This window comes from Boleophthalmus pectinirostris, unplaced genomic scaffold (assembly GCF_026225935.1).
Source record: "Boleophthalmus pectinirostris isolate CB_2022bp ecotype Guang Dong unplaced genomic scaffold, ASM2622593v1 HiC_scaffold_18, whole genome shotgun sequence".
In the NCBI taxonomy this organism is placed as follows: Eukaryota; Metazoa; Chordata; class Actinopteri; order Gobiiformes; family Gobiidae; genus Boleophthalmus; species Boleophthalmus pectinirostris.
Genome location: NW_026571133.1, coordinates 29,326,421 through 29,354,328, shown reverse-complemented (window position 1 = coordinate 29,354,328; position 27,908 = coordinate 29,326,421). Strand labels below are relative to the sequence as shown.

Here is a 27,908-nt window from a genome sequence, read left to right as displayed (position 1 = left end):
GCCCCTCTTGTTTTCATCATGTCTAAGGCTAGGCTATGTCTTGCTCCTTAGACCTCCTCGAACCAGAGTGATCCTGGCCGTGACAGTAATAAAGAGCTCCATCTGCGCCTGGCAGGCAGAAGCAAATGAACCAATTAAGGTCTGCTCAAGTCTCCTCTTTCACCTATTGGCGATGGCGGCCGTCATCTCCATCATGATGAAAAGAAAAGAGTACAAGGGTAATTAAACCACCAGAGGCCAGGGGGCAAACCTAATAACTCTGTGTTACAAGGCTATAAGGGAGAGCTGCTTCAGGTTGCACATAAGCTAAGGCATGCTAATGGTGAAGAGAAACAGTAAAGCCAGTGACACTTTGCAGACTCCACAGAGAAATGACCTTGAGGACAAATATATGAATTGCTTAGAAATAAAGAAGAAAACAGTCTATTTATCTTCCACAGTGATCAACAATGTCACAAAGCCAGAGCTGAGGTGGCTCTTGTATAGAAGAATAGCTCTGCTGCCCTCTGCTGGTTTTGCGCTTCCAACTGAGTATTCAGTGAACAGGAGCCACTCTGCTTGCAGACTGTATGCGGGTAATTGGAAGGCTACAAAATCAACATAGGCATAGGCCAACAAGTCTAGTTTTTGAACGCTATCTACTTTCTAACAAGGGCTACATGTACAAGAAAATCTATTCATTAAACAAATACACAAAAAGCAACATTTTAGCTCTGTTGCCCTTTGCCAGCAAGACTTGTACTTTCTAGCTAAATGAAAATATGATTTTGAGTAACGTTTGGTTGTGTTATGATCACACGCCCCGTCACCTCCTCCTCTGTTCCTACGGCAACGGACCGAGGCTTCCTCCTGAAGGATTGTGGGAAAAATGTGCTACTGACACGGAGGGATTTTTGAAACATGTTCTAAATAGGCAAGATAAAACTCGAAAAGCAATTATTTTACGACAGTTTTCCACAGATTTCAGTTCAGCGACCCGTAGATAACCAATTCGCAATTTTCAACAGCCAGAGTGTGTGTCTTTTTACAAGACTGGCTAGGTAAGCTAGCTCATGCTAAACGCAAAATGGTAGGATTTTTTATTTAAGTTAAACTACATGATTGGTATATAAATATGTATGTTTATAACCGTTTGTTATTTTTATGCGATTTCTTTTGTTTAGGCTAACTTATTTGTTTTATTACGTATTTCTTTCTCTAGGTTAGTGTAAACAATGGATTTCGGTTACGTTAAATCACTTCAGTAAAAAATCTAATAGGAAAACGCATGCTGTTGTGGAAAAATGGAGCTGAAGCTGGAGGTCGTTTTGTCTTCGAGCATCAAACGCAAAAAACCATGGCCCAGATTCTGTTGGCTCGGACAGGTAAAACCATGCAACGCTGACTGTTTTATTGCGTTATTGCAGACACCATACAAACGAGCCATGTGTTTTGGTTCAGGAAAAGGAGACTGTGTTCCTATTAGATGATAAACGGATAAGTGAGATTAACATGGTTTCTGGGCGCACCAAGAAAAGAACTCCTAAACTCCAGCCACTGCTCAACAATGTAGTGACAATGGGTTCAGCAAGCAATGGTTTGTGTGTTAGCAGGAACATTATCAGACTCAACGCTCATCATATCAATCATATGATATACATTGCTTGTTCTGTTTCAGGTATGTGGCTTTGTGGACTCCTAAAAACTGGGAAGATATTTATGTGGAATAGGGATAAAGACCTTTTAAAAACTACAACAACTGTGCCTGAAATTGTTGATTTCATATCTAGTGCCGAAGGTTTGCTTGTATCCTTAATCTGAGTTCACTTTGCTTTTGTTGCATTTAAAAAATTAGTAATTTGTATCTTTTGTTTGTCATAGGAAGTGCCTCGAGACTGTCTGTCCAGGTTTCAGGAGATGGCATGCGTGTGTTGCTTGTAGGTGTAACAGGGCACATTTTCCTCTGGCAGTGTACAGATGTCAGAGATATGATAGGTGTCCGAGATTGCACAGTAAAAGGAAACTGGACCCAAATACAGTCCTCTAATGACACAATGCTGCCAACTTCACAAGACAAAGAAGCCTGTGTGCACACACTATTTATTAAAACAGAGGTTTGTATGGAAAGAATACAGTTATAACAACGTTGTATTGTTCCTTTTTTTACCCTAATACTTTTTATATCATTACTACTTACAGGCTTTGGGTGATGTAGGTTTATCCACCTTTGTGTTTACATCTGGAAACAAACTAGTCATATCTTGTCTCAAAATTATGTGGGGTGAGAATCAGGAGAAAATTTGGTATGTATCGTTCTTTCATTCTTTCTTTCTTTCTTTTTTTCTAATAACATGTTTTTTTCAGTCCAGTGAATTACAGTATAAAATGGGCCACCACAACATTCCCGATGTCAAGTCTCAAACCTCCCTGCCAACCTGTGAAGTCCAGAGGTGCCTTAGTGTCAGTTCTTTCACCTGATGGCCAAATCCTAGCTGTTGTTTTAAACCAGAGACAGCCACAGGTTCATTTTTTTTATTTATCTGAAAAGCATATTTTATTTACTTTTTACTTTTATGTGATCGGCTTTCAGTGTATCTTTTAGATTAAAAAATGTTTTGTTTGTTTAGGCTACACAAGTCCTTTTTGTCAACATTGTTAATTTTGTGTCTGTGTCACGAAGCCTTGGAGGTTGTGGAAGTAAGAAAATTGCTATTCCATCAAAATATATAAGGTATACAATGACAAATGCAGTATATATTAAGAATGCCATGTATCATGGATGTATATGATGTTCTTCAACATTATGTATGTTTATTTAGGTCATACTGGGTAGGATGTGTAAGCTGGTCTGCTGATGGTCTGCTTCTGGCTTGCGTTTTGAAAAGAGGTTCGCTTTTAATATTGGCACGCCTTGGAGGGATTTTGACTTTATCAACCTCTGGTTGCAACATTGATTTTGGACCTGCGCATTTCCTTCCATTGCACCCATTAGTAACTTACAGGTAAAGATTAGAATTTCTTTTAACAAACATTGATAGGATTTTGTTTTATTTGTTTCTATTTTATTATATGGCTTTTTTACAGGCCTCCATCAACCACAGGCAAAGGAGAGGCATCTTTGTCCAGCTCAAGTTTGTCTGTGCGAGATGTGATGAGGCAACGGTACTCGGTGACTTGGCACCCACAGCTTTTTTACTTTATTGTATCTGATGGCTACATGGCAACAGTTGTAAGAGTGCTTGACAAGATTTCACCTGCTCTGCTGTTGAAAACTATACTGAAGGACACTGCTACAGAGCTTGAGAAGGCCACTCAGTTACTGCAAAATTCACAGGTCTTTTAAGCTTATGTTAAACATAAATTTAAAATTCTTCTTTCTCAGATTCCAATTGCCTCAATTTGTTGCCTCAATTTGTTGCTTTATTGTGTACCTGCAAGGCTTCCTTTGATTCCTTTTAATACTTCCAATTATTGCTGTTGCAGAACCATATGAAGGTGTGGTTGGATGCGGTTTCAGCTCTGAATGTGGAAAAAAACCTTCTGGACTTAGCTCCAAACTACAGGCCTAATACCATGATAACTTCTGCAGATGGATCCACATTGCCCTTCTTTTTGCAAGATCAAGGAACAATGGGAACCTCCCATGAGATTCTAGAAACAGTGCAGGTTAGTGAAAAAGTAGAAGATAACTTTTATCAAAGTAAAAATACATTTTAATTACCATCTTGACAACAATATTTTCCCAGACATTCTTTGAAGATGATTCTGACATGGATGGCGTTCCAGTTGGTTCCCATGTTGAGGAGGGTGGTCGGTTGGAATTTGCCTCAATGTTTGATACCCTTCATGCCTTAAATACACATTATGAACAGTTTCGAGATTCAGATTCTGAGCAAGGGTCCACTGTTGGAAAGAAAATAACTTCTTGTGACTTGGAAAAGATGGAAAGTAAGCTGTTAACTGCCTGGGCCTTTGGTGTGTCTTTGGGGACCTTTGGTGAATCCAAATCTTCTCTATTGAAACATGCCATGAAGTGTACTGTTCGCTTTGCAGCACTGTTACAGTTAATACCTAACTCCTTGATGCATTCAGAAAATGATCCTGCTTATATGTTGAACTTTCTCAAGAAGCTTCTCCATTTTACTCCCTGGGATAGAGCAAACTCACAAGGACCACTATTGGTTGGGATAATGGTAGAACTTTGTAGAAATCTGGTTCAACTAGTGCTGACCCCATACACGGAATCATACCAGCGTTGTAACTGTGAAATATCATCTTACAATTTATCTACAGCACTCCAAATAATCCAAATGTTTTCCCAGTCTCTTGATCAAACATTCTCGCTACAGCAGAGAAGTATCTGGTCTTCTGATGGAAAAGAATCTTCTCAGCCACTTGAGCTCTGGCCCTCAGATTTACACAGTGTGCCAGTGCTGCAAACTGAAACAAGAGAGGAGACAGACCTATTGCATCGTCCACTACCTGGTCTTGTTATGCCCTCCAGAAGGCAAGGGCATTTTGTGTTTTTGAAGATTGGTTTAACATTTATTAGAAAAATGTATTTAATTACTCATTTTCCTTTTGAGTAGGTTGCGCAGTATCTGGACGTGGATTTACACAATCACCCAAAAGTACATGGAGGAATTGGAACATTTTAAAGGTGGTGACAACTGGGAAATGGAAAAACAACAGTTGGTGGTCATAATGTGTAAGATTCAGACAGTGTTACAAACTTCTGGGAAGCAGCTGGAAGAGTCCAACAGGCTACTAAAATATACAGGTTTGTTGCTGATTCATTTTGGACTGTTACTAAATATGTTTACCACTTTTTATATCTGTTGATATTTTATTGTAGGGGAGCATCTTTTTCTTTCTGGCTATTACACAGAAAGTTCAGAAGTTTGGTTCTCACAACTTTTGAAGACAAGCAAAAAAAGTAGTTAATTTTGTAATGCTACATGAGCCTAAAATATGCATTGTTTAAGTACTACTATCTCTTTTTTTAGGTGGTAAATCAACTGTGTTTCAGGAAAAACGTCTTTGTTTGGCACTTTTGTACAGTCTACTCTCTCAGTACCATCTTAAACAAGCACAGGAGTTGGGAGACCACATGGCCTGTCTAATACTGCAAACAAATAAGCACCAGGAAGACGGGAGCAGAGACGGCATCACTACCAAAAAAGGTTAGATCTAATTTCAGTTAGTCAAAGATGTACAAACAAATGTGTATGAACTCTACTGAATTTTATTACAGAATCCTTTCAGTGTTTGTGGCTTTCAAAGGATCTTAGTACAGATGCAGCTTATGCAGTGGTTCAAACTCTGGGGAGATTCATGGCTTCCTATTTCAGCAACAAGACCCTTTACATACTACCACCCCACAATGTGGATGTCCTTCCACCAATACATATGCCTCATGGTGTGTAAAAATAAATACTTGCTTTTCATTTATACCTAAGTTTTTCATTTATTGAACATTTTAACACTTTCAGCCTCTTGCATTGGGCGCTTGGTCCCGCTGTGCCACGAAGAGGTAGCAAAGGCGGTCAGACAGCAACAGCTCTCAGAAATCTGGACAGTGGAGTATGCACAGGACCTGCTGTTGCTAGGGGGGTTACTTCCAGAGTCTGTGTGGTTGGCTTACCATCTGGGGGATTGGAAAGCAGCAGTTTCTCTGAGCCAGGCATATTCATGTTACTGCAAGCAGCACTTTGATTTCACTGGGTTAGTGTAAAAAGCACATTGTGTTCTAAAGTTCTGCATTTAGGGAATTTTCTGTAATTTATGTGTATTTGTATGTTTGTGACAGTTTTAACAGAAGAGAGCTTTGTCTTCCAAAGGATTTAGAACCAGCAAACATTCTTCAAGCTGAGCTCGACTGTCTTTTAGGAGGCAATGGAAACTCAAAGGAACAAAGGGAAACCGATGCAAACCAAACTTTCTCAGGTCTGCTCTTATTGGTAGTTGGATTTTGCTTTCAGATTTCCTTTAATTAAACTTTTTATTTATATTCCTAATTAGACCCTGTTGACGAAGAAGACTGGAGTCTGTTGCAAGTTTCCATAAAGGACATTCTGAAGGCCTCAACCATAGCAGGGGTGGATGCTGTGTCTTCTCCTTTGTCCTCCCTTCTGAACAAAGCCAAAGACTTGTGTTCATGTTTGACTGCCATGGTGCCTACAGCTTTGTATCTTCCATCTCCACCTCTCTATTGTCCCCAGCCCTCCCTAAACACTCAGGTACAAAATGGTGTATGAATAGTTCATTTATTTCAAATAAACCTTTAAGTTGAAACTATTTATTGCTGACTTTGTCTTTAGGACCTAGTGGGCATAATGGGGTGTCAAACAGAAGTCGCCTCTCGCCATAGAATATCGAAAGTCGTCCAGAAATTACTCTTACTTCTGAGATCTGCAAATTGCTGTTATCCTGCCGCTCAGTGGTACCTCAACCAGCTGCGGCGTGCCAGACACGTTTTATACAAGGCATTTCACAAGCTATTTTGTTAAACCTTTCCAAAAGCATTACTTTAACATTTTTAGAATTCCAAATGATCATATACCACATTATTTTCAGATGAGGAAGAAATATTCCTATCCCAGTGCTATTCAAGAAGAAAAATCCTTTCCAGATGGTCTTTTGAAGTTCATCAACAGGAGTGGGTACTTTAGATGGGGACCTAAAAAGAACATCGACCCTGGAACAATTCAGACAATAAGTAAAATCTCTTTTGGATTTCTATTACTGTAGTTATTAGTATTTATATTTTGTGTAGATTTATACCCTTTAAATCAGATTTTTGTTCATGTTCATGTTGTACTCTCTCAGTCTGTTTCAGGGAATTGTGTGGTCTGTGCTGGATGCTTCACATCAGGGATAAGCTCTCCTTATCTTGCAGAAAGTATCAGGCTGATCGACAGCAAGCAAGAGATGACCAGGTTTTGCATTTCCAGTTATGTACAAACTAGGGCCCAACCGATATGGATTTTGTTGCGTCCGATGTGATACCGATAAAATGGGAGTTGGAGCTGCCGATAGCCGATATAATCACCGATATATTTGGTGATGTAAAAATTCACTGTAATCTTGATTTGTTTAAAAAACTTTGACTCTGGTGGATTTAAAATTGGGTTTATTTAGGCAACATTTATTGTTATTCAGCTTCTTTACGTCATATTTACAGACAGTAGGTCGGCCTAATGGCATTTTTGCATCACATTCTAGCAAGTAGTGATGGGTATTCCAGTTCATTTTAGAGAACCGGCTCTTTTGGCTCAGCTCACTAAAAGCAGCCAGCTCTTTCGGTTCCCAGGCGGCTCTTCAGATTGATTGTTGCAAGCAGGACTAAACCAGAACTGAACCAGGTCTAAACCAGGTCTAAAGCAGGACTAAAACAGTACTGAACCAGTACTGAACCAGGTCTAAACCAGGCCTAAAGCAGGTCTAAAGCAGATCTAAAGCAAGTCTACAGCAGATCTAAAGCAGGACTAAACCAGAACTGAACCAGGTCTACACCAGGACTGAAAAAGGACCAAACCCGGATTAAAACAGATCTAAATAGGATAACCATATTTACTTAACTTACTTAAGAGAGAAAACGCCGAGCAGTTTGTCCGCAAAGCGCGATTGGGCAACTGCCGCGTTTAACTCCATGAGGTACGGAGCTGAGCCAGTCCTTTCTCCTGTGGTCACCTCCAAGCCCGTCCTGACGGTGAGTCCTGTTTCAGTTCTGGTTTAGTCCTGGTTTAATCCTGTATTAGTCCTAGTTCAGTCGTGGATTAGTCCTCCTCTTCAGTCCTGGAATCAGTCCTGGGTTAGTCCTGGTTTAGTCTTGGTTCAGTCCGTGGCGTAGGCAGCGCAAAACTTTGATATAATCTTGGGTTAACGGGCAGGTGTGGTCCTGTACTGCGCGGTTGCGTTGTTGTACTGCGCAGGTGCGGTGTACTGTGGGTCTCCAAAAATGGACCCGTGCGGGACTCTGCGCTGTAGGCTCCATTATGGAATAAATTAATCTTCAGTTTGTTACATAAAGAAGGAGGAAAATAACACAACGACGACAGCAGCAATAAGTTTTAAGAAGGAAGTAAAAAGGGTTGCACCTGTCCTGTCTGAGAAAAGAGTATAAAGTGTGTGCTGAGGGGTTTTACAGCCTTAACACAGATAGAATAATTGTAAAATATAAAGTTGACTACTTCGCGGATTTCACCTATCGCGAGTTATTTTTAGAATGTAACCCCCACGATAAATGAGGGATCACTGTACTCTCACCTCACAACCTGTGCACATGGCCTCCCACTTGTCCCGACCGGGATGGAAAACGGAGAATTTTTTGTACAAGTCATTGTTAAATGGGCATTTGTGCTTCGGTCTGTTGCAGACTGACCGACTGTTTGTGTCTGCTCGCTCCTTCTGAGTCACAGACGCTACGAGAGACGCTCAGTTTAATGAGCGGTACTGAAAACCCGGACATTTGCATCACTTTATAAAAAAAAACCCCGAACGCCCAGGACATGACGCAAAATACGGACATGTCCGGGGAAAAATGGACGATTGGTCACCCTAGATCTAAACCATGTGTAAAACAGGACTAAACCAGAACTGAACCAGGACTGAGTGTCGAGACTTTATCTCTCTCCCTCTCTCGGGCTCAAGATTAGTCCTGGTTTATTAATTTTATGCTGAACTACAGCCAAAAATGCACGTTTTTCTATCCTATGCATGTGCATATTTCTGAAAGTTTCGTTTTCAGAGTCTGCATGTGGCATGAAGAGAAAAAAAGTGAGAGAAAGAGAAAGCACAGCTCCCAATAAGGAGCAGGCTCCTGACGTTCACTTCAAAGAGCCGGCTCTAAGAGCCGTTTCGTTCGTGCCCGACCCATCACTGCTAGCTAGTAAAGAAAGTAAACTACTGTTATTAGCCTTTAGCTGTTAATGTGTTTGCACTGTGGTAATTACTTATATGCGTAAATGTCATCATTCACACCTCTGTTTATACCTCATTTACATATCAATGCAGATCCAGTAGCATATATATGGCCAATATAGTCACTTTACAATAGGCCAACAGAAGAGAAAACAGCCTGTTTATGTGTGGGAGCTACAGCAGCTAATCACTAACCAATGAGAAATAACCAAACCAGCTTCAAAGTCGACACATTTCCAATACTCACCACTCACACAGGCTCCTCCTCACATCACAAGTCAGCATTAATAAATGTCCTTTTAATCCAGACTCAAACCGATTGTCCGTAAAAAGAATATTATCTCAGTGTTTGGATCTATGTCTGTGGGTGTAAATAAGCGCATGTGAGTGACTTGACTCTGAGGGTGTGTTCAGGGACAGTATGGTCACAGACAAATTAGTCCGCAGATAAATACTGATGCGGAGTCACGTATTAGGACATTTAGCTGTCTGTAAATTGGATTAAATTAATATAATGTGGAGAGTCTAAGCTTTACGAGGTATAACATGCCCATGTGAAATATCGGTCCATATTGGCAAGATTTAGGTCAATCGCCGATATGTTTCCTGGTGCCCATATCGGCTGATCGGTCGGGCCCTAGTACAAATAGTGTAATCTTGTCTATGAATACTCAGTTAATTATTTTTTTCTAGACCCAAGAGGATTCAGAAATGAGATCTCCTTGTGTTGATGCTCTTCAGTGGGCCCAACGGTTTCTACCTTTTTCTCGGTTTCTAAACTGTGAAGAAATTGTTCAAGATATTATACTCAGTCTATTGTCTGAACTGCCTCCTGTTTTATTGGTAGAGTGTCTCATTTGTTAGATAATGCAATCATTTAAGTGGGTTTCCTTTGTTTCTCACTCTTTTTACTCATAGGTGGCAGACACTCTGGTGCTGTCTTTCCCAGAGGAAGAAGAATCCATTAGAGTCCCACTGAGAGAAAAGTACAACACCATAATGCAGACTTTAAGGCAGTGTAATGTCATTGGTAATCACAACTGTTAATATTAACATCTTCTGTGGAACCACCACTATGCAACCAAAACTGGAATGTAAATTATATATTCCAGTTTTCGTAGCATATAAACTAAAAGCATATGAATTGTAGGTACTGGAAAGGAAACAGGGGAGATCATGATGGTTCTCATTCAAGACAAACTCAGGCTAAGGAAAAAACACTTTGGTCGGTTGCGACGGCACCTGGCCCCTCTTGAGTTACATTTATGGGAAAAAGAAATTGAAGAGGAAGAAGGTCGAAGCAAACATGGGATGGCCAGGTTAAAGCAACTGTCTCTGGGGACAAGTCTGAGCACAAGCACCTTAACAGACTGTGGGCTGCTCCCTCTGCAAAGTGATGTAGACACAGTAGAAAACATGTCTGAGACACCAGTGTCCCCTAACCCACACACCACAAAGACAAAGTTTAGGTAAGAAGCTACACCATACTACAATATATTTTTTTGGTTGACCTTTCAAAGCAAATGGTGTTTCTTTATAGCTCAATTGTTTGAATTCATCTCACTCACATTTTCAGTTATTGTTTTTTTGTTGTTTTGTTTTAATCTTTTCCACTTCAGAACCAAAAAGTCTAAAATACGTGACAGGAGAGATAAGACTTCAAAGAAGGTGAAGAATGTCATTACAGAAGAGGGTCCATCAGGTGAAGCCAAAGATGAGCAACATTCATCAATAAACCAGCCTTCCCTCCCCTTAGTGGGATCATGGGAGTTTGAGCTTGAAGATGCAGAGTATCTGAACTTCCTAGAGCTTTTCCTAAGTTATCTTTTAGAAAAGGACACTGCTGACACTTCTAATGAACTTCCATTGCTGAAAGACTTCTCTCACAAACTGAGAGAAAAGGAGTTGCATTCTCTAGCTTTTGATGTTTTAACAACTATGCATCGACGTCAAAGAGATGCAAAAAACAACCAAGGGACTCACATTTTTAGAGCTGGTTCTTGCTTTAGGCCAATGACTCAAGATACAGCAGCTACGACCTCAGCTGTATCAAGTGAGTCTTCCCTCTCCCCAAAACATGCCTCTTCTACTGGTTTTCTTCAGCATACAACAGGCTTACATAAAGGTTTGCTTAGTCATCAAAACCAACTGCATGACTGTTCACAAGGAAGTATTAAAACCAGCCCTGTTAGAGGTTTTTTTCAGACACAGGCATCTGAGAACCTGAGGTTTTGCTCTGTGGCTCCTGCCGTGGAGGTGATGCAGAGCCTTAATGCAGAATTTGAAGCTCAGTTTCCAGAGCTGGGCAGGCTGCTGGTGTGGATGATGCGCTGGGCAGATAGCAGGCTGCTTCTGGGGCAGCATGGTAAGAAGAGAAAGAAGGGAGGTGAGGGTGGAGAAACAGCTGATGAAGGAGTGGTCATTCGCATCAAAGCCTCTGCACCCGCAGTCCTTACCTCGCTGTGCTTGATGCAACACAGATACACTGCTGTGCTTGGGATGGACTTCTACAGAACCCATATGCAAATACCAAACACACAGTGGATAGTGGCCCCTGTGCTAGAGCTTCCAACAGATCGAAAGGTGGAAAAGGAGAGGAGAGTGGATACAAGCCTTTCTCTGTCGACTAATATGCCAACCACAGTTCTTGATTCAAATATAAAGGCATCATCTATGTACGTTTTAGTTTGCCCAATATTTATTCCCTATAAGTGTGATTTAGTTTTTAATCAACATTTGTTTCTGTCTAGTGGTTCATGTGGATGTGAAGATCAGCTGCACCCAAGCACACTCATAAGTTCATCATCTTCACATTCTCCTGAGGGTGCAAATGTTGCATTGCAAGAGGAAGGTATGTTATAGCAACCTAAAGTAACTGTTAATGTATCATCATATTTATTTGTGTCTCTATAACAGACAGGGACACTCACTACAATGACTGGAAGCATTCCTCCATTTCAAGTGAAATCTGTACTCCAGGAACAGTGAGTATACTTGAATTTGTAAATATTGTCCCGCACTGTAACTAATGTTAGTTTCTAAAATAAATACAGACTCTCTTTTTACAGAGTTTGAAGCTTGCAGACCTTGAAAATCCCCAACCTCTGTCACATTCTGTCACTTTGTAAGTAAAATCAAGTGCTCTTAAAATAATACATATGGCAGATTATATATTGTGTATGCAATTTTTTCAGGGAACCAGTGTCCTCTCCCCACACAAACCTTCAAATATGTTCAACAGACAAAGAAGAGAGTGTGGTTCAAGATGGTGGTTCAAAGGTCCAGTCTTCAAGCCAAGGTCCAGATCCTCGCACACAGCCCTCCTCAGCTGTCCCCCCTTTAGTGTCGTGTGTCCCTGATCTTGCAACTGAGACCTCAGAGATGAGACAGCGTTTAGGTGAAGATCTGTACAAATTGGTTCAGGTAGGAACTGAATGTCACAGTTTGAGACTGATTCACTGTATTTCATTTAAAGTTAGAGTGACTTCTCTTTTTATAATCTCAGAATATTAACTACATGAGCCTGATGGAAGTCCTGGGAGCGTCATTTTCTAATTTACAACTTGCCCAGCAGAATGCCTCTTTGGTTCAGTCTGATTTAAACTTGAATGTAAATGTGCCATTGTTAAATGTGCATAATGCCATGCCTCCACCATCTGCCCCCCCTCCCACAGAGACTCATAGTCAGCCAAGCCCATCACCTGAACAGTTTACTCAAGTCCCTGTGTACATGGATATTCAGCCAGTCTCCACAGGCGTTAACATGAATCTCCAAACAGCACCTTCTAGTGCTTTTTCTCATCGACCAGTGCTGTCTGGTGGTAAAGACATGACTCCACTTTCAGTTCAAGCCGGGTCACCTGTAAGAAACTCAAGAAACAATCTAATCCCATGCTCTGAGGGCCTTTTGACCACAGCTGAAATTAAACAAACTGTCCCCAAAACCCCTGTTTTACCACCCTCTAGCTGCAGCTTGCAGAGTGACCCCGCTCCCCTTCTCTTAGGGCTAAAGTTGCTTCAGCTCCGCCCGCCAAAGTTGCCAGCCCATGTCTCACAGCAAGGACCTCAGTCTCTACGGAATTATCCACATAATGAATGTAGTTCATCTGTGTTCAAATATAATGACCTAACAACGATGCAAAAATGCAAATATGCAAAAAACATACATTTTACAGTTGAGGCTCAACATCAGCATGTCCCTGTGAATTCTAATTCAAATCAGACACGACCAAAAGAGGTTCCACCAATTCCTCAGGATTTACCTGTTTGTTCAGCTTCAACCCCACAAGGACTTAGGCTTTTACGTGTCCAGCCTGTTTCAAGCAGCAACATAACATTCCCCAAACTGCCAACAAACACATTTTCAGGGCTGCACACTGCACATGCTATACCAATAGGAGAAACCCCAAGAATAAAGCTTCTTCAAACAGAACCTCAGCCTAAAATGGTAAAGGAATGTTTTTTGTTTTTTTTAATGAATGCATTTAAGTTGCCTTCTTTCTCATGTGGGTCTTTGTCTTTGCAAGATGCTACCACTGCAAACCTCTTCATCACAATTAGCACGGCTCATACCAGACAAGCATAGGAGTGCATTGGGTAAGCAGCAAAATGATAATGCTCAGGTTCATCTGCTGAGAGCAATGAAGCCTACGAATGACCCAAACAAATCCACCATTTTCCACAACTCCAATAAAATCCACCATTTTCCACAACTCCAATAAGAGGTAATTATGTTTATTTTGTATAAATATTGTGCTTCTCTTGTGCTGTCTCACTTTTTTTTTATTCATAGGCAGAAAAGAAGAGAGAAACTGGAACAGGCAGCAAGAGAGATAACATTTCATCCAAAAGACTCGATAATTCCACAAGAGGTTTACAATAACACATTTTTCAGAATTCATCTGTCAATTCCAAACTACCACCAAATATCTAATTATATCATGCCTTTTTGATTATTTAGACAACATATGATTTTCCAACTGAAAATCATGCTTCTGAGGAGGCTATCTCTGAACCAGGCTGTGCCATGCCATCAGGTAATTGCATAGCTTATTTAGAGAGCTACACATTCATAATCTGAGCCTATGATAACATGGTACAATACTGTGATGATTCGAGGCCCTCTTCTCAGAGGGGAGGGTTTATTGGAGAAGGCCTTTGCCACTGCTGCTGAGCTCCATGCCTTTGCATCTACATGTAAGAGACCTCCAGAATGCCATGATGCATCTACCAACACAGACCCAGGTGAACAGGATTATTTAGGTAATTTACTTGTCTTCCAATATTACTGTAGGTGTTTTTTTTCTGAACTTTATTTATTTATTTATTTATATATTTAAGACCGTTCTCTTCATCTTGATAAAGCTGTTTCTACTGACATCAGAACAGAAAGTAATTGTATATTTGTTTAGGGTTAAGTTTCTTTATTTTGATATTTTGTTTTCCTTTTAAGCACCTGTTTTTAGAGAGGACCAGACCCACAACAAATGTACTTTTCAAGATCATCTACAGCTAACAGAAGAAAGACATCTTGTAAGATGACTACATAAATAGTTTTAAATAGTTTGTAAATTTTAATGTATTTGAGAAAAATTACGTTACATTTGCTTTATTTATACTTTTATTACGCTATAGACCCAAGATAGCCATCAGTTTGTCAGTGTGGTGGATCTTGAAGACAAATCCCTGCACCAAGATTTGCCGCTGTGTCATAACAATCATTTTTCTGCCTGCGCTGAAGCCACCACAGCTGGACTTCATGTTATGGCAACCAGAGTTCTTAGAAATGATACCAAACCTCAAAGTTCCCATGAAGCAATATATGAAACATTTCAAGGGCAAACCTCTGTGCCAGGTCTCAGACTTTCCTTTAAATCAAATCACTGGATAATTTCTGTAACATTTGTTACTATGCATTAATTGATTATCTTTCTTTTCATCACAGCAGTCGACAATAAAGAATCTGTTTTACACAGTCCTTTTGTGCTGGAGGTTGATCAAGAAGATTTTGCTGTAGAAAGTTGTGAATCTAAAGCAAAAATAATCAGAGCCATAAAGACTCAGCCACTCATGGCCCAAAAACCCACAGTCTGGTTCTCCTCTAAGATGTCCCACCTGGACTCACAGCTGACCGCTTTGCAGCGCATTGCAGACTCCCTAGAAACAGACTTTTCTAAGTCTAGAATGGTGACAATTCTATTTTTAAAACAGACTGAAAACAGTTCGACATTTTCAGAGTCACTGTTGTAAACAAAAGTGACTAATCGCTTGTATGTTTGGCTTTCTTCCTTATAGTTGGAGAACACTATAGAAAAGCTCTCCCCAGTCCCGAGCTCTGAGAAGAAGGCAAGCATAGGAGTAAAGAAAACTGTGCGACTATATTCCCCGCTTGAAAGTAACTGTTAACATCATAAAATGAGATTATATTTTTGTGTTTCTTGTGTAAATGCAAGTTTACCTTACTCTCAAACAGTGCGGACACCACAACATGCTACTTCAGCAGAACTGAGTGATTCATTTCAGCCTCAAATAGCTGGCTCTACTAACATCCACACTCCACCAGGTAAAGATGCATCTCTCAGAAATAAAATATAAACCCTCACTGTGTTACTCATGCATGGTGTTTTACAGGGAGAAAATATGACTTAGCTGAACTGTCTGAGATATCCAACATGTAAGAAGTCTTTTGTAGTTGTTCAGTCACTTTAAATCACTTTAAACCTGTATTCTATGTATGTGACTTTGTCTAGTAGTTTGACAGATGAAACTCTAGAGGAGACTGGGTTATCTGATACAGCTGAAATCTTAGACCAGTTGGTCAGAGAAGGGTTTCTATCACCAACTGACTTGGACACCTCAAGTACAAAATATAAGAGGTAATGTGCAAGTTTTAAGCTGCTTTGTATGTTTGGTAAATAAAAGTCTTTTTAGTAGGCTGGATCTGGAGCAAAAAGGGATAATGTCAAAAAAAGGGTTGATGCCCCAAGATGAAAAAAGAGAGCTAAGGATATGGATGAGAAAAAAGCAGCGGGAGAGACTTGTTGTTTATCAAAAACACCGGCAAAACTTGAGGGAGATGGAACACAGACCTTTTTCCTCCCCCACCAAAGTTGTAAGTTGTTGATTTTTTATTTATATTTTTGTTATCAGAATGTACTTCACAAAGCATTAATTTTCTTTCTTATAGAAATGTGTGACTAAAACTGCAAATATGAAATCTAAATGGGAACCTATTCGGTATGTCCTGTACTGTTTAGGGAATTAATTTTCATGATGATAGGTCATGTGAATGACTATTCACATTTTGCTTTATAGTGTATTGGACCACTTTAATCAGAGGACATTGGAGGCTTGTAACTTGGCCAATGATCTTTCTGCCAGTCCTCCAAGAATACACTTCTTTTCAGATACTGCAGGGGCATTCAGGCAAAGGGCAGCGGGCAGCCCATCCTTTGCCTTACCCTTTGGTAATACTTACAGGTAATGGGGATTTAGACAGTTGTAAAATAGCACTTAAAATATAGCACATTTTAAGTGCTATATGGTGTCAAGTTAATATTCTTTTTTCCCCTAGGGTCTATAACGCGTCAGTCAGGAATAAGTGTCCATCTGAAAACACTCATTCTCGCTTAACTGGAATAAAAGACATTCTTTCAGATGAATACCACAAACGACTTGGTCTAGATAGACCAGGTATAAAGACTATTATTTTCACATTTTTATTAATTAATGTGTAATACTAATTTTATGAATTGCTTGTATTCTATTAGTGACATCTTTGCCCAGGGACCGTCTTTCCCAGGTGACTCGGCGTGGAATGTTGACACACCCAAGATCTTCCAAGTTAAATGCAGGAAATGACAAAATAAAAAGTAGAAGTCCTTCCAGGTCAACTGCTTTCAAAAGAGACCATCCAAATAAAACTGAAAACCCTCACGGGACATTCAAAATATATACAGAGAGAGATGCGTCTCACCTTGTAAGACTTATTCATTTGAGTAAAATATTTGGGATTTATTTGATACAAGTATAAAAATGTATAGACAATGATTTACATTTATGTCATATTACCTGTCTCTGTGATTCTTTTAGAATGTACCTGGGCTGGAGTATAGACAAGAGGAGCAGGACAATTCCATAGGTGGTGACACACAGTGGGACTGGCTGGATAATCTTTCTGAAACTGGAAGCAGCAACGTCAGTAAAATTGACTGGGCTGCAATTGAGAGGATGGTGGCAGAAGAAACCTAAATATCTTTAGTAAATTTTGTAAGCATCACTTATGCCTAAATGTGAAATCACTTCAGATATATATGTTGATCACATTTGTGTATGCAATGCAATCAATAAGAATTAATTTATCTTTCAATACAAATTATTTTTTATTATTCTTGTGCTATTTTGGGGCTTTTGGACATGTTCGATATTTTTATTTAGCCATGACACTATGAGTTCTATAAATAAATTAGACTTTTATACAAAAACATGTTTCACAATTTCGCATGAAATAGCTCTGCTGAATGTACCTAATTATGAACATAAGGTGGCGCACTCAATCCGATCTACGGTCGCCAACAAGAACGGTAGCAGAAGAAATGTTTCCGGGGTCAAAGGTAGTCTTCAAGATTCGAAAATATGGATGCTAATGAAGGTAGCATTTCTGATAATATTCTTACATTTCTTGTTTGTTTTTGTTTTTTTGCACCTTTTCATCGTAAATAGGGTATTAGGCTTTAGGATTTAGCAAGACAATTAACGCTAACGGCTAACTTAGATGAAGTTAAACAAAGGCAAAATGCTCCCATGTCTCCCTTGCTGTATAATTTGCATCTTCTCTACCATGGATCTATATTTCCATGATCTCTAACATGTCGTATTTATATGATATCACCGCTATAAAGTTAAATCAAACTATATTATTTTGTCAGGCTACGGTCCTGTTTATGCCTATTAAAGTTTATTAACTTTTGTTTTGCACCACCAGCACCGAGTCCTGATGGAGACATTGCATCTGTAATGGGGTTCTCAGGGTTTGGTATGTTCTTTAAATTAATTTCAAGGATACTTGGATCGTTTCAATAAATTTACATGTTTGAGTTAATAACAAACTCTTCATCCTGTTTATGTAAGGTAAGAAGGCACGAACTTTTGATCTCGATGCCATCTTCGAACAAACTCGACGTACAGCTGTAGAAAGGAGCCAGCGCGTTTTAGGTAAAGCAATACGATGATTTTTGTTATCAGATTACTGTCTTCGATGGCTAATTTGACTTTGTTACATAGAGGAAAGGGAGAAGGACAGTCAAACGAAAGATCAAGGGGAAAGCTCACATTCTTTGAAGAATACGCTAAAGAGCAAAGTTGCATGTTCAAGGTTGTCGAATTCTTCAATAAATAGCGTATTATTTAATGTTGTAAACTTTTAATTATATTTGTTTTTTCTTCTTATTTAAGAAAACAAAGTGACAGCAGTAGCGACAGCAACAGTGAATCTGAAATTGGTCCTCCGCTGCCTCCCCAGTACAAGCCTGAGGATGAGGAGCTTGTGGGGCCACCTCTTCCTCCAGGGTATACAGGCAGCATAGCCCACAGTGATGAAGATGAGGAGGACGAAGGTGAAGCTCAAGATGAAGATGTATGTATGAAACTTCAGTTTCTTTTCTGTGCCTAAACACAGTTTTACACCAACAAAAAAGTTTAAAATTCTTGTGGTGGCGTGGCGAGGATAGGTAGTCTATGTTGCCACTAGATGGCAGCACAATAATACAAAACAAATGTTTTACCTCTTTTAAAGTCTGCGTATTGCTGATCAAAGAGCGTTAAGAGTAACTAGTTGAGATTAAGCTCTCATGAGCTAATAAACCTGTGACGTCTCTGAAAATAAAACATAATTTCTTTTCGTATTCTTAGGATCCAGTTAAAAAGATTCCAGACACTCATGAGATCACATTACAACATGGCACCAAAACAGTAAGTTAAAAGCAAAAGTCATCTAGACACAAATGCATTTTCTTCAGTAAGTAAGTCATTAAATTTAAGCATCAAACAACTGTGAGTGAATGACAAAATATTGATTGCACTAAACCCTAAGTGATACCTCTTTCTCAGGTTTCGGCCCTTGGGTTGGATCCCTCTGGAGCCCGACTGGTGTCCGGGGGATATGACTTTGATGTGCGCTTCTGGGATTTTGCCGGTATGGATCAGACACTCCAGGCCTTCAGGACTCTGCAGCCTTGTGAGTGGTGAGTCAGTTCCCTTGTATATGGGTAACATCAACACAGTTGTTCAACATGTGGGGAACTTGATTCATGTAAACATTTAGGACATCCAGTGCATTTATTTACACACATACTGTTGTACTTAATCAGGCTTCATGTTGACTTGTGGACATCCTGACCATTTAGTCAAATGAGCCCAGCGCAACATAAGCAGATGGTTGAGATCTGTAAGCATTTGTGTATGCTTCTGTTTATTATGGCCTTCACTGAAGGCACAATATTACTTTTCTTTCTTGCTATTGAAAACCTTAGTGGGATGTCCCAGAGTCTTCCACTTAAGTACCTATACATTTGGTATGCCAGCCTTTGTTACGTATTTAAAACTTAAGAAATGCTAATGAACATCCAGATCTTGCCCCTTTAAAATTTAACCAAAATCTGTAAGAAATTTGTTTTAAAATGAGCCCTACTGGGCAGAAGAAGGACTCTTATTCTATTTAGTTTGATTTCTGTGTAAAGATTAGTTTATACATGTTTTATACTTATACAGCGTGCACTGTATGGACTTTGGCCCTCGTCCAAAAAGGACTGAGGACTGCAAGCGCTGTGATTGTTGATTTGCATACTTTACGGCAAAAATTGCACATGAGCCTAATATAATTTTAAATTCATAAATAAATAAATTAACTTTGAAATTAACAATACACCAGGATACTAACAAACTTCATAGAAGATCGAAAGGTTCATGTGATGAATGGATCTGATGGATCTTATTAGGGCTGGGCGATATGGATCAAAAAATATATCTCGATATATTTTGCTATATCTCGATATACGATATATATCTCGATATATGTTCAAGAAAAAATAACCCCCTAAAACTGAAAACTGCAAAAACAAATCTGCCAAATTCCACAAGGTCTTTTTTTTTTATTGAAGTGTAAGAGGTTGGCAGTTCATATAGGAACATTTAAGATTACAAAAAACCCTAATTACATAAATAATAATTTAACTGTAAAATAAAATAAATAATACATATTTCCTTCTTTTCATTCATAAATAAAACAACTCAACACAAGCTCATCTTTGCATTAACTCTGTTATCCAAACCAGAACCAGAACCATGAGCTCATTTAGCAGAGGAAGCTCGGGATATTCCTTATTTTAATAGATCCATGTTATTATCCAGCAGTAAGGAGTTCTGAGGTTTAATCCCACAATCCACTGCAGATCAAACCCAACGTTTCCAAATACTATTGTACAAGTGACACTACAGCAGATTATTAATTAAAATATTCTGCATAAATAAACTTTACATTGTTAAACTTTACAAGATATAAAGGATAACGACTATAGAGCCACATCAGCCCGTTTGAGATAATAATGTGTTTAATGCAGTTTTGCGCACATGTGTTTACATTTTACAGAAACGAAACTTAAGTGCATGACTCATTTGCATAAACAGCGCACTTCTCATGCAGCTCAGCTCGTTTAGCTTCTTTCGGGCTAAAGGACGCGACTCGGTGGAATATGAGGATGTGCTGCTGATGGTTTGTCTGTAAATGATGGACAAGGTTCGTGGTGCTTGAAGCTTTTCACTGGCACCAACTTTTGGCGTTCAGGGCGATAGTGAGGAGTGAAGGAGACACGAGCGAACAAAATCAGGGAGGCGGGAGCGCCCGGAGGCGACGAGAGAGAAGGTAAACAAGCGAAGCGGCAAAATCAGAATTGAATATAAGCATTATATCGATATATACGATATGTCAGAATTCATATCGAGTTTAAAAACTATCTCGATATATTTAAAATATCCATATATCGCCCACCCCTAGATCTTATGATGTACATCAGATATTAAGAAACATAATATAAACATAATATATATCTTGAACAACAATGATTTGAGTTTCTACCATCTAGGTATAAAAGGTAGGTCTAACAATTATTTTATTAGTTGACTAGCCTGCAGGTACTTATTATTATTAGTCAACCTGTTGGTGTTGAATTTTTTAAATACATTTTTAACAAATAAGTGGTTACTGAAGGCTTCTAGATAAACCATATTTAAGAATAAAGTGTAATATTAATGAAAATCTTAATTTATTTTTGTTTGTTTGTTTGTTTGACATTTTTATACTACAACATTAGCTTTGTTGGAGATTGTCTATACAGGTTCTAGAGCGTGTGCTCTAGAACCTGTATAGTTCAGTTAACAATTACATTTCTAAAAGAGGCTTATGATTATTTTGAAAGTAACTTCCTAGTCCTAGTGCATTCACCAGACACTTGCAGGATTGTCAAATTTGTCTAAAACATAATTTTTATGTGTCATTTTACTACAGCCATCAAATAAAGTCACTACAATACAGTATCACAGGAGATGTGATCTTGGTGGTTTCTGGTAATGCCCAAGCCAAGGTGTTGGACCGGGATGGCTTCAATGTCATGGAGTGTATAAAAGGAGACCAGTACATTGTGGATATGGCCAACACAAAGGTATACTTCTGTGAACTTCCTTTAAATGTATGTATGTATGTGGAAATTTAGTGTGTTTTCGTCTTGTAATTTAACAATTGTAGTAATCATTACTTTAAGCGGGGAGGAACGTATTATTTTTTAATCTGTTAGATTTAGTTGCACATTTATTGCACATGACAAAAAATCCACACACATAAATTAAACACATATAAAGATCCTATGACAAGTGAGTTGAAGAGAAAATTAAAAGATCCACAGTCCTCTCTTGTTTTGCACCGCTTTTAAATGTTGCCAATGCATAATTGGAGCACTGCTGTGAGCTGTGAGTGTTTGGATGTGGGATAATGGCTCATGCAGTGGGCCCAGAAGCAGGCTCTCGGGGGGGGGGGGTGAACACCAAAAGCTGCCATGGTTCATGTCTTGCTTGTACCTGGGTCTACAAAGGGCAGTCATAATGAAGTGTCCATGTTAAGATTTAAATGTGTTTGGGGAAGCTTTATTGGTGGTCACTAACCATCTGCAGCAGCTGTGTTGCATTTAGACATGGTTTATACCACCCATATGAATTAGCTGAACGTGAAGGTCCATTGGTTGCCAGTAGTGTTTTCTTGGATGTCCTGCATTCTTCCTTTGTTTGTGTCCATCTGGAGCTGATTGGTATTGGGTTCAGTGAAAATGTATTGCATGCTTAAAACATCCATGTCTAGTACCGGTGCTGTAACACGGCTTTTTATCTTTTGATAACTATTCTGTGTAACTCATTGAAAATCATATGACAATGTAGATGTTCTGTGTTTTTCAAGAGGCTTTCTTGGAAGTATCGTCAGAGTTAAAGTTTAAGGTGTTGATATGTTAAACACATACACTATATATTTGGTGGTATAAGATTCAGTACTTTAACATCTTACAACCAAAGGGCTTTTTGCTCATTAAAGTGTATTACTTCGTCATGACTTTTACTGACCATAAAGTGGTTTTCTTTGAGAACGGGTAAACAGACAGTTTTGTCTTTCCTCTGCTGACATACCAATGTCATTTGGCAATGTCTGCTCCTGTGAGGTTCTGAAGGATCCTGTCAAATAGCGGTATGTCATGTTTGCAGCCTCTTGCACACTACTACAGTGCTTCCTCTCTAACCTGGCAGAGCACTGGGGCTCTTGCTGGGCCAGCGCACTTTAAAATTATTTGTTTTCAGTCTTTCTCCACATGAGTTTTTCAGCAGGAACACTGGCTTATGTTGACTCTACAGGGAGCTCGCTGTTTGGGGTATTGACCCAGAACTTAAGGTATCTGCTCAAAGAAACTGGCTCAGTTTAAGGTCATTTCTGCTATGAAGAACTTATTTCAGCTTCTTTTTGCAATTGCCTTCATCTTCTATTAGTAACATGTGCTCATTACCAAACTACTTTACAAACAATTGCCTAGCTTGTACAAAATGCAACGCATATATTTTCTTGACTGGATCTAATTCAATCCTAATGATTCTCAGAGTGTGTGATACCTCAGCTTACCTTGACGCCTGGGGTCTGCACACATTAACTGTCAATGCTCGTTAACTATGTTCTAAGCTGATTTTCTCTTTCTCTGTTCTTTTTAGGGCCACACGGCGATGCTAAATTGTGGCTGCTGGCATCCAAAAATTAAAGAGGAGTTTATGACCTGCTCCAATGATGGGTGAGTTTTCATTTACTACATTATTAAGCCAGTCAGGTGTGCAGAGCTTCAGTTTGGCTTTATAGATTCTATGTTGTGTGGGCCATTTTACCACATCTTTTCAACACACACTGTTTAGATCTAGTTATTTTTTCTGTTTTAATTTTTTACTTGCATGTCACAAATATGCAAGAGACCATTGTCTGAATAATTATCTAAATTATTATGTGTATCATATTTGTGATTTGCAGTCATTATGATTTCAGTTCAAAACAGATAAGTAAGTAGTTTAGTGTTAGTTGTTACCCACTTCAAATTTATTACTGATGAACTGTTAATACAAGATGTTCTAAACCGGGTTCCCATGGTGTCTTAAAAAGTCTTTTAAAGCATTGAATTTATGAATTTGGAAATACCTTTTTAACCTTTTAAAAATTGAAAAAGTGTTGAAGTTTAATATCTGGATCTTAAAATGTGTGCAGTATGTAAGTGTTCTGTATCTCCTTTCTTTTTAAAAGTTTAATTTGCAAGCCATCATTATTCAGTTAAATAACAGCCTAAATAAAGAGTGGCGGAACCAATAATTGAGAACGCAACGCAACCCCGTGTCAAAATACTCCAAACACATCACTGAAGATCACGTGCTACAGCACCACAATTATTAGTCTAACTAAAAACAACAGGATGAACCATTATGGAAAATTTGGAGCAAACTGCTCTATAAAAAGTCATTTAAAAGTTATAATGTAATTAACCGATTAATTGAAAAACTTGATAGATTAGTCAGTTAATCGAAAAACACACACACACACCAGAGGCCATGTCGCCGCTCGCGCACCCTTCTCACCTTTTTCACCCCAACCGGTTTTCATGCCTGTTTATAGCCTATGGTACGCAGCCATATCCCGTAGCAGTCTTTGTGATCGGAGATTTAAAGTCTCATAAGATTCTCCTTGTGTCTGCGGTGTGAGTTTTTTGTCGCACATTTAAAATTTGAAAAATCCTGTAGTGTTTGGTGGCCTTTAGTCAAACTTTATTATGGTCTGCTGAATTTTCTTTGATTTTTCACCCCTCTGTTTGGCTGGTTGTCTGTGCTGTGGTGTTGTAGCGTGAGCACTCACTACTATGCTGCAATGAGGTTACACCATTCTTCAATCATCCTTAACCCATTTCACATTTTCACATTTGTTTGAGAAATTAATAAACAGAAATTCAAGAATTTAGTTTTTCATTTCGGGTAGATCTATGAAATAGGCCATGAAATATATATATTTTTTAAAAGGGTCTTAAAAAGTCTTTTAAAAGACTTGAATTTAACTTGAAGAAACCTGTAGGAACCCTGTTTAAAGAAATCACTTGCCCTATACATGTTCACAGCTTCTGTTATTAACAATACCACACAACATCATCATACATATTTTCACTCCTCACCACTGTAGAAGCCATGGCCTGTGTATAGGTGTAAGGGAGCATGCATGTTGGTCCATAAGTGAAAATGCTGTGATGACTGTAAGTGGGTGCGACAGGCAGCATAGCAGAAACCCCACTCGAACCATCACTGAAACGAACACTTGGCTTTGTGGGCTGTTCTGTGTTTACCAGCCGCACTGCACTCCCAGATGCGGCTGGTTTATTTGGCCCGTAGTCAAGGCTCTGGAAATCCTCCCCTGGCACGTTAGCGCTGGGTGTTGACTCGGGACAACTCGACTCAGCGCACAGGAAGCCATTGACGAGCAGGCAGCTGTAGCCGAGAAAGTCCACAAGTTCAAGAGGTGGCAAGTGGTTGCAATGAGAGAAAGGAAGGGGTTAATTTTCCCCTGCAACATCTTTTGTTACTTTATGACATATAAGGCATATGACATATTGGACTATTTATTTATTTGACTAAAATGCTTCATAATTGTATTTAACAATCTTACCTAGTTTTTCCATTTGGCAATTTTGGTTAAGTTTATCAATTTGCTTCCTGGTGTGATATGGGAAGCAGATGAGACATAATTATGTTGAGGTTGTTCCATAAATGGTACTTGACAATCATATGGCCAGAACTTGTTAGTTATTAAGGGACAAATAAAAATATGACACGTTTTTATTTTTTATTAAATTCTTGTACAAATTGTCATATCTGGCACGGTCCCAGTGGAAAAGAGATGGAGTGGACCAGCTCTCAGACTGGGTTGTATTATACATCTGCTTTGCTGGTATAAAGCAGCAGGGACAGGGCCTAGAGCCTTGTGCCCTTTCCCTTCTGAACCTTTTGGGATTATGGTCATGTATTATACTTAACCTCATGGACAACCTGAGGATATAGCTGGGCTTTATGTCCACACAGATTACTGATGCTCCAGTTAGTCAAAGAGTGTGTTACACAGTGAGTTCTCTGCTGATTTTGTCCTGATCAGGAGCATTACGTTACCAGGTCATGTCCTGGTTTTGACAACCTTTTTACGCCATGACCTGCTCAAAGAAAGGTGTTGAGCTTAAACAGACAATCAGTGACTTGAGGACAGAAATGGAAATATTCATTATAAATTTGGATTAGGCAAGATTTTTCTTTTTTTCTCTTTAGGCATAAATGTTTTTAAACTACATTCTTGAATGATGAACGTAATGTCCATAATTTCTGCTTTGAGCCTGTTGCTAAAATGCCACACTAGAGTTCCTTTGCTTTTCTTTTAGACTTGTGCTGTTTATTTGAAAGGCTTATTAAGTATGATCAGTGAACCAGTCCACTTCTTCATTAAGGATCCTCATGCTGAAAGAATCCCTTTCAGAACCTCAAGCTTTTTGAATCATTTCAATAACCCACAGTCTTAGGCAAAGAGGAAGAGCATGAGAAGGAAGCACGGATGTTGTATCTTCATAATGCAGCAGCAGGGAGCAGGCAATTATTGTGTATGTTCATTTGTTCAGCGTTGGAATGCATTAATGCATGGGCAGTTGGGAAATCCTACAAACTATTTTTTGTTGACTAATTGCCACATGAATAATGGTCAGATACAAAGTGGACACCCATTACTTTTTTCGTCATCTGTTAAAACTTTTTTTTTTTGCTAAGCTGTATTTTTTGTCTGCTGTGGCAAAATAACTGAAGAAACAAAAGCACAGTGTATCAAATGTGACAAGATGCAGGCTTCGCTGATGTGACAGAGCCATTTTTTTAGTTTTATTGCATGTACTTTTATCACTCCCCAAAAGAACAATCCAAATTCTGTTATGCTCTTCTTGTGACTTACATTTCAGACTGTGGTGGAGCAGAGGACAGGCCATAAGACGACTTTGTAATTGGGCCCACATGTTATCTCTGTCAGATCCTGAGACGCACTTGTGCATGCACTACACTCAAATACTCAGTTAGTGGAATGTTTCCAGGTCTTCTGAATGCCTGGGATTCCCTTGGAGTTGGCTCAGAGTCAGACTACAGCTGGATAGTTGCATACAGGACATCAGAGGTCATTTAACTGCTCCCAAACAAATTAGTCTGTTTAAACTAAACACGTAAAGAGAAGTTTGGGAGGACTGAAAAATGACTCATCCTTCTCAAACAAGTCATTAAACAAATTCTGAGTGTGCAGCTTCTATTCCAAATGTATCCACAACACCACTTGAGTTTACGCTGTTTGTGTATTCCTTTTTTCCATTTTTATATGGTCCTTGGAAAACTCTTTTTATTGCTCTCTTACTCCATGAAAATAAAAATACTACTAAGACATTACTACTATTACTTACAACTGAAGACTGCCCTCCTCTCCTTCTCCTCTAGCATGTCTGTGTGCTAAATGCCGGTAGTGTCCCATAAGTTGTGTTTAGAAAAATAACTTTTTTAACTCACTCTAAATAGGGTGTTTCTCAGGCTTGCAACACAAAATGAATAGTGTTTGGCTTCAACAATTCATATGTTGTACCTGATGGCCTACGGTTTTGACAAGTATAATGTGTGGTCTCCCTCCTTCACATGGCTTTTTTCTGTTCGTCCATCTTGCTTGCAGTCACACTTGTGCTTTATGCATGACTTCAACTCTTTCCCCCCCTTACCAAAGACTTTATCTTCCTCAGCAATGCTAATACGACTGCCTCATCCTCCTCTCTTTGTAACAAAACCCAGTTAGTCAGTCAACCAGCTAAGAACCAGCACAGCCTGGCCCCATCCCAAGGATCTGGGCTTTAAACAACCTTATACAACACATACATCTTGCTCTTCTTTATCTCATCATCTGGGAAAACAGTCCTAGAGACCACTGGTCTGACTGGCCCTATAACAACGCTCGTAGATAGGATCTGGGGCTGGGAGAGCTGTCACTCCTCAGTCAATGTGTGAACCCCGCGCTACGCCATAAAGAGCACACGCATGAGTGCCAATGTATAGGTCTCATTTTATTACATTCACCTCACTGAAAAGAGAGCTGCTGATTGAACTGAAAACAAAGTTGGAGCAAACAAAACTTTTTTTCACATTTTCAAACCAGGTCAGGCAGCTTATTCCTGTAAGCATATTGGCTAACTCAACTCAGGAGGAGTACTTGGGAAAACTGTAGTTGTTGTCTCTGTAAGTTGTCCTTAATTTTCAAAGCAGCACCCGTTTTAAGCCATAGTGTCTCTTCTATTTCCTTGCACAGTCTCATCTAGTTGACAGGTGAGTGCTTGCAGTCGTATTTTTCC

General features: G+C 39.2%; 2 protein-coding genes across 2 annotated transcripts in view; both read left to right on the top strand.

Moving 5' to 3' along the window:
• The first annotated feature begins 867 nt into the window (after window positions 1–867).
• Window positions 868–17,333, top strand: cplane1 (ciliogenesis and planar polarity effector 1). Its single transcript, XM_055154014.1, is given in 50 exon segments — window positions 868–1,040; window positions 1,202–1,364; window positions 1,441–1,576; window positions 1,658–1,777; window positions 1,861–2,093; window positions 2,179–2,282; window positions 2,344–2,500; window positions 2,607–2,710; window positions 2,799–2,981; window positions 3,064–3,313; window positions 3,463–3,645; window positions 3,726–4,486; window positions 4,569–4,759; window positions 4,835–4,915; window positions 4,986–5,162; window positions 5,234–5,398; window positions 5,472–5,703; window positions 5,789–5,925; window positions 6,001–6,218; window positions 6,300–6,464; window positions 6,556–6,697; window positions 6,808–6,917; window positions 9,595–9,744; window positions 9,820–9,931; window positions 10,052–10,370; window positions 10,521–11,576; window positions 11,652–11,752; window positions 11,818–11,885; window positions 11,955–12,025; window positions 12,096–12,324; window positions 12,407–13,348; window positions 13,428–13,589; window positions 13,591–13,625; window positions 13,694–13,772; window positions 13,862–13,937; window positions 14,020–14,163; window positions 14,242–14,292; window positions 14,354–14,433; window positions 14,536–14,755; window positions 14,846–15,087; window positions 15,196–15,295; window positions 15,374–15,463; window positions 15,532–15,574; window positions 15,651–15,776; window positions 15,823–16,012; window positions 16,088–16,137; window positions 16,216–16,380; window positions 16,475–16,593; window positions 16,671–16,879; window positions 16,993–17,333. Coding segments are annotated over 49 exon segments (9,318 nt in total). The 5' UTR covers window positions 868–1,040; window positions 1,202–1,283; the 3' UTR covers window positions 17,152–17,333.
• Window positions 17,334–17,457: 124 nt separating this feature from the next.
• Window positions 17,458–27,908, top strand: part of LOC110160505 (WD repeat-containing protein 70) — a 28,385-nt gene continuing 17,934 nt past the window's right edge. The window contains exons 1-9 of the mRNA XM_020925157.2: window positions 17,458–17,551; window positions 17,885–17,935; window positions 18,031–18,114; window positions 18,184–18,274; window positions 18,355–18,535; window positions 18,811–18,870; window positions 19,009–19,142; window positions 21,461–21,614; window positions 23,194–23,270. Of these exons, the coding sequence (XP_020780816.1) occupies window positions 17,536–17,551; window positions 17,885–17,935; window positions 18,031–18,114; window positions 18,184–18,274; window positions 18,355–18,535; window positions 18,811–18,870; window positions 19,009–19,142; window positions 21,461–21,614; window positions 23,194–23,270 (848 nt within the window). The 5' untranslated portion in view covers window positions 17,458–17,535. The remainder of the gene's footprint in view (window positions 17,552–17,884; window positions 17,936–18,030; window positions 18,115–18,183; window positions 18,275–18,354; window positions 18,536–18,810; window positions 18,871–19,008; window positions 19,143–21,460; window positions 21,615–23,193; window positions 23,271–27,908) is intronic.